This window comes from Phalangium opilio, unplaced genomic scaffold (genome assembly GCF_054372755.1).
Source record: "Phalangium opilio isolate 3A_F unplaced genomic scaffold, DU_Popi_V2 ptg000246l_1, whole genome shotgun sequence".
NCBI classification, from domain to species: domain Eukaryota; kingdom Metazoa; phylum Arthropoda; class Arachnida; order Opiliones; family Phalangiidae; genus Phalangium; species Phalangium opilio.
Window position 1 is genome coordinate 2177726 of NW_028324225.1, and position 11130 is coordinate 2188855.

At 38.1% G+C, this 11130-nt stretch overlaps 2 protein-coding genes across 2 annotated transcripts; both read right to left on the reverse strand.

Annotated features, from left to right (window-relative positions):
- Positions 1-519: 519 nt before the first annotated feature.
- LOC149611328 (uncharacterized) lies at positions 520-7260 on the reverse strand. The gene is made up of 6 exons (XM_089858517.1): positions 5562-7260; positions 5220-5438; positions 4631-5116; positions 3851-4360; positions 1540-1611; positions 520-1469 (listed from the first exon to the last, which is right to left on the reverse strand). Exons 1-6 carry the CDS (start codon positions 7258-7260, stop codon positions 520-522), a joined length of 3936 nt encoding a protein of 1311 aa, XP_089714643.1.
- Positions 7261-7525: 265 nt separating this feature from the next.
- On the reverse strand, positions 7526-9241 carry LOC149611329 (uncharacterized). The gene has a single exon (XM_089858518.1). It carries the CDS (start codon positions 9239-9241, stop codon positions 7526-7528), a length of 1716 nt encoding a protein of 571 aa, XP_089714644.1.
- Positions 9242-11130: the final 1889 nt, after the last annotated feature.

Below are 11130 nucleotides of genomic sequence, written 5' to 3' on the forward strand. Positions count from 1 at the left end.
TTAATAAACATTGCTGGTTGAAAACTTGGCTTTCGACCTTCATCACCCGTGTTCCGCAACAAAGTTTTATAGCTAGGTAAGTGGAGGATTCCAGAAGATTCGAGGGATTTACAGAGACCTGGTGATTTATGGTACATAAAAAGACACCACTGAATCACCAGTGGATGCCATCTCCTCATTTTTTTACTATTCAACTGGCTCATTTTCAATTGAGTACATAAGAAAAGTTTAGGGAACTCAACTTTTGCTTCTTCTAATCCTTTGTGGATGACATCTTTGAGCCATTCTTCTCCTTTAGGGCTGACAGTCTCTCCAATCTTCATGATCAATTTACTAATTTTTTTCTCCCTCTTTCTTTTCTTTTCAGCTTTATTTCCTTTGATTTACTGTTTTTAAGTTCGCGGATAATTTCAGACTGGCTTAGGCTTTTGAAAGAAGAAATTCTATCTTTCTGCTTTTTTCTCCTAAAAATCTCGCCACGGAAATAGCTACTTAATTTTACACAGTTTCCACATATTTTCATTTGCGAAAGTAGGCAGCATTTTTTATGACGGATCGCATCCATAACCAACAAAATTTGCCATTAGGAACAACTTTTTCCTTGAAAATATTTTTGTATACTTCGTCACGACTTCCTTGGCAGACTTTTAGAGAAGAAAGTTTGTCCAATAATTTGGTGAAATCATCTAGACACGATAATTTGATTACTAAGTTTGGTAGTAAAGTGTGTTCTTTTATAGTTTCATTCAGAATGTGAAGAGATAAGTCCAACTCTTGACTAATCGTTATTAAAATTATAACCCCGCCGGTATTATAATTGATTTTTGATATTTTCAAACCCTCGTCAATTTCCGCAAGGGACCACTCTTTGGGAAAATCGTATAAGGAAAACAGATCCCTGAGTTTTTGGTTTGATAAATATGAACCCGAAATCTTCAGAATTTGCCTTGGATTAGCTGTAATATCAACTGGTGACGGTGAGTTAGGTTTAGAGCCTTCAATTCCTTCATCGATCAAACCACTTGTTGATGTTGTTACATTATCATGATTGAGAAGAGATTGTGGTTTGGGTAAAGGGCTGGCCACAGAGTGTGTTTTCTTTACAGCACGGCTTATTTCCAATTCCTTTTGTCCATCAACATTAGAATTCTCAATAAAATCAGAATTGTTTGAGAGTGTATCTTCATAATTCACTGCTAATACTGTTCTATCGCAAAGATAATCTGAAGCCTGCGTGCTTGACGTTTGACTTGAAACTGGAGTCATGAATATTGATTGTCTGAGTAGAGATTTTCTTTCAGTTGCAACAGGTGTTTTATTTAAAATATTTGAACTGTTAGTTGGACATGCTTCCGAAGTCATGAGCAGAGAATCTGGGGTCCCCGTGTCCATAGTAGGTGTTTTAGTGACTGATGACGATCTCAATGGGGTTGTCAAGAAAGAAACTGAAGGTTTCATAATTGTCAAAGCTTTTAAAATTTAATAAAGACATATCAGTAACAAATTATGTTGAGAGTCAATAAAATATTTAATACTTACCGGGAGCCTGAGTTCTTGGATTTAGCCAGTCTTGGGTTTTAAAAAATTCATCCCTCAAATGCTTATATGATACTTCACATCATTAACATTAAACCCTGGCCTAAATTTAGCCAGCCAATCCGCCCATTGTTTGCACAGCAAAGGCTTAGTTTTTAGTTTAGGAAACGCTATGAACTCAACACCTTTCATGTACGGTTTATGAAAGTAGCGACTATCACTATTGCAGTTAGGTAAAGCGCAGAGCTTGTTTTAACCATCTTGAAAAATTAAAATACTAAACTTTACCCTTTCCTGTACCGTTTAACTATTTTTGGTTTGGGATTAAACAAGATAAGTTCGGGATTCAGAAAACCGCCATATTTAAAAGGCAATACTCTGAAATACGCCCAACTGAGATCGCGCAAAGTTGGCTGTAGCCGGAAATGCTTGACCCCAATTCCGGTTTCTCCCCTATTTTAACCCCCGCTGATATAGGAAAGCTGTTTTTTTTAGAAAGACGAAATCGTTTTCGCGTAGAAGCTTGCGACTGCCTAGTCCTCTTACTATTCTTGGCCCATGGTTAGGCCTATACAAAATGTATCATATTTTCCAACACCCCCAATTCATTTCTAGATATTAAACGTTAATGCTAATATACGTTATTTCTTTGACTACTTAATTGATCGACATGCCGCCCCCTTTTATACTACCGCTCGTCCACCTATATAAATTATACATAATGGCATAAGTTTATCATGCCTCTAAGTACAAAAATATGGGCTTCAACCGGCCATCTTACGCTGGCTACTGTGACGTCAGAACTCGTATAGCGCTAAGATCGATGCGATTACTAAATGGGTCACACGAAAAAAATCATCTAATGGAGTAAAGGAGATTTTTACGTTTCGTATAGGCAGGCATTGGGGGGAAAGAATTTTACTTAAGCAACCCCAAGAGGCGGTTTCAATCCTGAAACATTTTAAAAGGGATAAAAGAAACGCTAGGCTAGGCAGTACAGTTTTGTATTGAAGTTGAGGTGATAAATGATACTGAGAAAGTATAGGGTTTCATTAAAGGGAGCCAGACAAACACTACTGCCATAGGAGGAGCAGCCATTTCTCTACTTAGAGGCATGATAAACTTATAATGATGGGTAGGCCTATACAAAATGTAATATCTTTTCCAACACCCCCAACCCAATTCATTTCTAGATATTAAACGTTAATGCAAATATAAGTTATATTTCAGAGATAAACATTTGGAAGCGCGTTGTTGCTTGATTTTCCTATCACCACTCATTTGAAGTACTCCTAAAATCTCCCGTCGCGTTAAGATACTACCATAGAACCCTGTGTTAACTGATCACTTGAAATCGACTGTAGATTCCCCCACATTAGCGTTCCTAAAACCGGGGGAAATGTGAACCACCCCGTCTATCGGAATTTGACGGTAGACAATATATCCATATCCGTGCTTAGACCTCAGCTTCACGGCATAAACTGGCCCTGAAAAAGCCTTCGAAGTGAAAACCCTATGTTATTCCCATGGGATTTCTTCACCCCTTTATGCCAAACTGTCTTTATTACATTACTGCCGGCGTAAGTTAAAATTTCTACCGTTGGCTGTGTGATTTCCGCCGGTTTTTTTTCGGTCGAGTGGGAATCTAGCTTCAAGCATTCGAAACACTAATTATCGTTTTGATAGCTATTTTCCTAATATTGAGCCATCATTACCAAAGTGTGATATTTCGACGAGTAATATCTAACTGTTTCTGGTGGATTATATTTAACACAAAACGAAACTTCTAACAAGAACAAAATTTTATTGTGGACAACTTTACAAAAACGAGAGTTCTATTTTTGGTGTTTCTCTCTAGGCTTCTAAAACTCGACCGCCAAACTAGAGGTCCTCTTTTCGCGAACGTATTCTTGTGAGGTCTCTGTTTACCCTTCAACTACATCTCGGACCCCCTAAGCGCTTATCTACTGTTCAATCACATCTTGCCCGGCTGTGTAGAGAGTCTTTTCATTTTACTAAGAAAGCAAGGTGAATGTACTTTTAAGGATTCAAGGACACATAGAAACGTCGAGAGAGTCACCAAATATCATAAATGACAAATCAAATGAAAATAACAATAATAATTGTCACACTCCCCCAAAATGAGGGATTTACAAATTTCTCAATTTTCTTATTATTATTATTATTTTTTTTAAATTAATTTCCAAAGGATAAAGTAATTGTAATGGTCGCCTTATGATTTTCGAAAAATTATTCTTTAAAACAGCGGATCTACAAATCCCATCTCTTCCGACCTTTAACTTTATAACCTTACCTAGATTCCAAAGGTGTCTAGGTAATTTTTCATCTTTTATCAACACCATATCATCTACCTTGATTTTCCCATATTCTTTGTTTACATTTTTGATCTTTTGAGCCGTTCTTAACTCTACAAGGTATTCCTTTTGCCACCTTATCCAAAATCTATTAAGTAATTCTTGACGATGTTTCCATCGTTTAGTTAAATCCGGTTTCTTTAATTCAATTTCTGACATTTTGAATTTTCTTGGGGGTAGAGCATCTAGCCTTTTCCCGATAAGGAAATGGGAGGGAGTCAGGGGTGAAGGATCGTTTGGGTCACTAGTTGTAAATGTAATCGGTCTAGAATTGATTACGGATTCTATTTCAACTAATACCGTTTCTAATTCTTCATAGGATAGAAGTGCTCTACCTAACACTTTTTTCATGCAATCCTTCATGGTCCTGACCATCCTCTCCCACATGCCCCCCACCAAGGCGCGTAATCGACTATAAATTTCCATTCTATTTTTCTTTCCCCAAAATACTGTTTCATTTCGGGAGTTAAAACCGAGTCCCACAATTTCAAAAGTTCCTTTTCAGTTCTTTGAAAGGTTTTTGCATTATCTGAGAGAAAAATTCTACATACACCTCTTCTACCGACAAATCTTTTAAGAGCTAACATGAAATTTTCCGCGCTTAAATTGGAAACAAGTTCAAGATGGACAGCCCTTGTAGTAGCGCATGTGGACAGGGCTATATAGCTTTTGGTTTTGGATTCGACGTACCTCTTTTGAATTTCGTCGTAGCGCCTCACAAAAAACAGGACCCGCGAAGTCCACTCCCGTGACTTCAAAGGCGTTATTCGCACTGACACGTTCTGCAGGAAGTGGGGCGGTTTCTCGATCAAATGAACGCGCTTTCATTTTCTTACAAGTGTAGCAAGTTGATAAATTTTTCTTGATGATTTGTCTTGCGCGTGGAATCCAAAATCTTGTTCTCAAGCTAGCTAAGGTGGGCGTGACGTTAAGGTGCATTACTTCCTTGTGATACTTCTGAATTATGAGATTTGTGAAATGATGCTCTTCTGGTAATATAATTGGCTGTTTCTCCTCAAAATTCAAATCGGAAAACTCCAGCCTACCTCCCAAACGACAAATACCATTTTCATCCAAGAATGGCTTTAATTCCTTTAGTTTCGTACAAGATGGGAGATCTCTTTTTTCTCGCAGGGCTTTTATTTCCATGGGATACGCTTCGTTTTGAGATTGACAGATCCAATATATCTCGCCTTCACTGATTTCTTCCAAACGTTAGCTCGCCTTTCCTTTTATCTTTAGGGTTCTTACAGTTATGTAGGAATCTCTTAATCCAAGCAATTGTTCTGATAACTCTTGACAAATTACTGTGATCTTCTAATTCCATTAATGGAGCTTTTTGAAACCTGGATATTTCGCTGGCGTATAAAACAATCGATTGAGAATATTTTGGACGCTTCTCGGCTTCTGCTTTCTGATCTCGATCTAAGTGCGTAGGTTGGATTGGCCATTCTACTTCGGGTCTTTTAAGGAACTCCGGCCCAGTCCACCAGGTGGTTTTCAATTTTAATTCGTTGACAGTTAACCCTCGGGTAATGTGGTCCGCCGGATTAAGTTTGCCGGGAACATATCTCCATTGCTATGGATTTGACATCTCTTGTATTTCGCTTACCCTATTTTCTACGAATGGTTTCCATTCCCTTGCATTACTTTTTATCCAAGACTGAACCGATTGATTATCGCACCAATATAACAAACTTGGGCTTTCCTTTCGAAATTGGCTTTGGATAGTCTTCATTAATCGAGCGCCAATAAGGGCTCCCATCAGTTCTAGTTTCGGAATGGTTAGTTTCTTAACAGGTGACAATCGGCTCTTCGACGAAACCAAAATGACTCTCAAGGCTCCATTTTCATCAATCAAGCGAATGTATATTACAGCTCCATAGGCTCTTTCACTAGCGTCAGTAAAACAATGGAGTTGGAACTCCCCGAAGCTAGCTCCATAATGTCGTGGAATTTCTATTTCATCTAATTGGCTCAATTCTGTACACCATTGTTTCCATTCATTTGTTAAATCGGTGGGTATTTCTTCGTCCCAATCTTTCCCTCGCCTCCACAATTCTTGGAAAAGGGTTTTAATCCTTATGGTGAAGGGAGTTACAAATCCAATTGGGTCAAAAATCCGAGATGAAGCTTTGAGGATAAAACGCTTAGTGTTTTTCGCATTGATGAGGAATTCTAACAGATCGGAAACATCAAAACTAAAAACATCCGGTTTGGGTTTCCAGTTAATTCCCAACACTTTCAAAGAAACAAGCTCTGATTGGCTTTCTTCGGGTTTCTTTTCGTCTGGATTTTCTCTTAATTGATTCATGAGCCAATTTGAATTTGACTGAAATTTTCGCAGCGGCATTCCCGCTGTTTTCCAGATATCTTTTGCTTCTTTGGCGAGTTTGAGAGCTTTCTCTTCGTCTGAAGCTCCGCCTACCAAGTCATCGAAATACAAGAAATTTTTCAAAAGCTCGTAGGTCTCGGGAAACTTCTCTTTATATTTCTCAAGGTGGTGTCTTATAGTGGCCGCAAGCAAGTACGGGCTCGAAGTCAGACCGAACAAAACACGTGTGATTCTCAATATTTCGATTTCTAATTTGTTTGGATCCAGTTCTCTGTTTTTTACCCATAAAAATCTCGTGACATCTCGGTCATCAGGAGAAAGACTGACTTGAAGAAAAGCTTTCTCAATGTCGGCGGTGAAAGCTGTCTGGTTTTTCCTAAATTTTATGAGCAATCCGAGTAAATCTACATTGAGGGCGGGTACCGTATGTAGACAATCATTTAAAGACGGGTAATTAGGATTATGGGAAGATCCATCAAAGACCACTCTGAGTTTGGTGGTTAGTCTTTTCTCGTCGATAACTTCCCGATGAGGAAGATAAAACGTCTTGTTAACAATTCCCAATCCTTCTGCTTTCTCTACTATTCCCTTCTCCAAATAATTATCGATGACCTCGGAATAGTCATGAAACAATTTTGGATTTCTCCTGAACTTGTTCAGTTGACCTTCAAATCTTCTTCTCGCTTGTGAGAAATTGTCATCAAGATTTTTTCTCTCTTTCTTCCAAGGGAGACAAACCGTGTATCGTTCTCCGTCATATTTTATCGTTGAATCGAATTCTCTCTGTACCTCCTCCTCTCTAACTAGTTCATCCTCATTCTTCTCGATAATTCCTAATGATTCTAGATTCCAAAATGCTTTCATATTTTCTGACAACAAATCATCTTCTCGTTTCGCTTGTTCGACCAAAGAAGAGAAAACGCACACGTTGTATATTCCGTGTGAATCGGACTTCGTTTCTATTTCCGTATCCTTCCCATGGATCGTCCATCCGAGTATAGTGTCTAGAGCCATGAGGGAGGGACTAATTCTTTCGCTTAAACCGCTTGAAATCTTCCAGTAATAGTCCGCTCCTATCAAGAGGGATATTTCTTCACACGTAGAAAAATAATTATCGGGTGGAGTTTCTGCTAAGTTCTGTGATATATTTCCTAATGTTACTTTATGTAAGTTCCCCCCTGAACTTTATACATGTTCCCTTGCTTCTCAGAACTGGATACAACCCCCAATAAAGAAGCATTCCGTACCTAGCGTTCTAGAGTGAGAGTCGTTCCTTTATTTACTTAGCTAAAGAATGTAACAAGTTCCAACCTTTCTCACTTGAAAACTTCACTAAATCGTCTCTGGGAATTCCAGGAATATTCCCGCTCAATTTGGGTGATACAATAGCTTCTAAATGTATAGCTGATGAGTCGAAGAGACTTCTTAATGACAATTGTACTCTAGGACGCTCAATTTTCTTATTTCTACCCTCGAAAACAGTTAGATTTAGTGACTCTTTTCCGACAACAGGTAAATCCAATTTTTGACATATTTCGCTCGATATGTATGTTCGATGGCTACCATCGTCGAGAAGACATCTAACATAGACTTCCCGATCTCCATGACTAATTCTCCCCCATGCGGTTCGCAAATAAATTTGTGAAGGTTTCTCATCTTTCTTGGACCCAATAGTCGAGAGGTTCGATACAGTATCCTTGGCTTCTTTGGACTCTTCGGATATTTCTTCATCCTTCTCTTTGCTTTCAATAGTATCCGGATAATTTTCTTCACAAATTACATGGGAATGGCATCGACCACAAAATTTGCACGATATTTCTTTTTTCCTTCTACAAAATCTAGCGGTATGCTTTCTTTGATTACATATGAAATATAGCGACAGCTTCTTCATTACGTCCTTTCGCTCACTCGCAGATACGGACGCGTTACAATCTTCTATTCGATGTGTTCCTTTACATAACGGACAATTATTTTGAGATACCGTAGCCTTGAAAGACGACGTTGAAGAATGTTTCGGCTTGAATGAGAAATTCTTCTGTATAGTTTGATCAGTTTTCTTAGTATCAATACGACAACTCTTCTTAAGTTGGTTAGCTTGTTCCCTACTCTCCACTTCATCTCTCAAAAAACTGATTAGGTTATCGATTTCCCACGCCTGATCCTTTTTGTACTTTTGAGAATAACTCAGGACAATATCTTCTGGCAGTAAATCAGTGGATGTTGATGTTAAGCTTCTTCCATATTGGGATTTAACATTTAGCGCTTCTAACCCCAATACACTGACGTTTAAAGTGTCATAAAAAGTTCTTAAATTCTTAACATCCGTTGACTTCCTGATTGGTTCAAATCTCTTAATTCGATCGATATGAGCTTGAACTATAAGATCATCTCTTCCAAATCTGCCCTTGAGTGTTGTTTTGGCGTTGGGATAAGTCATTGTGACGCCGCTAACGCTGGCTAAAGCCGTTCCCCCTAAGTAGCTCTTTAAATAAATTAATTTGGCTGTATCATTTAATGACGTTACGTGAAAAGTAGATTCAAATGCCGACCAAAATTCTTGCCATTTATATATGTCACCGTAAAACTTTTCTATACTGATTCTAGGCAGTTTTGTAGTAGCTACTGGCGCGCTTTGTGTATTACTTGCAACCAAAGGATTTTGTACTTGCGTATTAGCCGTTTGACTCGCTAATTTTAAGTCCTTCCGAGCTTGGATGCACTTTGCCTTGAGGTCGATTAGCTTGTTTTGAATAACCTCGCATTCTTTAAGGTCTTTCTCTAGTTCTGTGTCCGTTAGGAGTCCTTCTTGCACTTTGTCGTTTAAATCGTTTAATTTTGACTCCTTATCTTCTAATTGGAGGATGTAACTTGTCAACATTGTACTGGTTACAGTTAATGCCGTCGCTGAAAGGACCTGGTTAATGTCCTTTTCTAATCTCGTTAACGCTCCTCTGATATGTCCACGTTTCCCAACATCTCTTTTACGGGGATCCATGTTTCTTATCCAATAATTTGAGTTCGATTTCGGGATAACAGTTGATTTTTTCGAAAAATCCCGCGTACAGGTTCAAACTATTTTCTCGAGTTACAGTTGTTTCGATTTAAATTCTAAATAAACACTAATCCATCCCGAGTTTTCGGCACCATGTGATATTTCGACGAGTAATATCTAACTGTTTCTGGTGGATTATATTTAACACAAAACGAAACTTCTAACAAGAACAAAATTTTATTGTGGACAACTTTACAAAAACGAGAGTTCTATTTTTGGTGTTTCTCTCTAGGCTTCTAAAACTCGACCGCCAAACTAGAGGTCCTCTTTTCGCGAACGTATTCTTGTGAGGTCTCTGTTTACCCTTCAACTACATCTCGGACCCCCTAAGCGCTTATCTACTGTTCAATCACATCTTGCCCGGCTGGGTAGACAGTCTTTTCATTTTACTAAGAAAGCAAGGTGAATGTACTTTTAAGGATTCAAGGACACATAGAAACTTCGAGAGAGTCACCAAATATCATAAATGACAAATCAAATGAAAATAACAATAATAATTGTCACACAAAGCCATAATTGCAGCTTTTCGCCAGTAAACCGAGATTATATTGTTATGGAATAATATTATACTAGTAACTAAATGCATTCTTGTAACCATACTATATATTCTTGTAACCATACTATATATTCTTGTAACCTTACTATATATTCTTGTAACCTTACTATATATTCTTGTAACCTTACTATATATTCTTGTAACCTTACTATATATTCTTGTAACCTTACTATATATTCTTGTAACCTTACTATATATTCTTGTAACCTTACTATATATTCTTGTAACCTTACTATATATTCCTGTAATTAAACACGGGTCAGTCGTGTCTAGCTTAGGTTTTCTCCGTACTTCATGGGCCGACGCTCTAGCGAAGGATCAAACAAAGAGGGTCCACAGCATATAAAAGGGTGACCCCGAGTTAGAAAGGCCAGTCTTGGCAGCTCCTTCTCGGGCGAACCACTACCAAGGACACACGAACAACTAGAGACGAGGCCTAAGTCTTGCCTAGGTTTAGTAGGGGACCCTTAGTGTACGGGGACATACCGAGCAACGGCTAGACTGCCCGCGTTAAAGTAAACGACCGTCCTTTTTTCTAACAATATCCAAGTCTTTAAATTAATTGCCATTTTCAATTAACGTTTTCCAATCTTTTCCCTTTGGCCTTTTCTTTCGAACTTTTGACGCGCTTCCGAAGATAACAAAAAACGAAAATAGAAAAGCTGCAACTCGAACCGTTTTAAACAAGCATTAAATGAATAAAATTGACAAAAGAGGGAGTAACTCAATTACTTTTATTTCAGCGGTTAAAACTTAAAGAAAATGAGAGACAAATATCAAACTTATTTAGATATCCGCTTCTCGAAGGTTTAAAGCCTGAAAGGACGAAAAACTGATTTTGACTGAACATTAATATTGTCGCAAAAGCTTATTTTTGATCTAGAAAATAATGATTTAAAATGAGCCTTTAAAAATGAACATTTTAACTTCATGGCGTCAAAATGCTGTCGAAATTCTGTTTTAGATATAGCAAATGTGCGTGCAAAACTTAGTGGACTCTATAATGACTTTAATAACAAACTGTGATTGCTTCTTGTAAATGCCATTATTTCAAAATGTAATTTTTCCAACCTCGCGTCGAGGAGCCAGCCACTCATTGTAATCAGTGAACGAGGCTGCACCCTTGATTGTCTTTTACAAAAATGATTATGCGTTATCTTTAAAGGCCTACTCTTGACAGCCCTAAAATTACAAAGCGTAATCCTTAATAGTTGGACCGGGAATCTGAGAGTGATGAACTCCTCGATTGGCGCTGATGATCCAAGTCAGTTTTCGT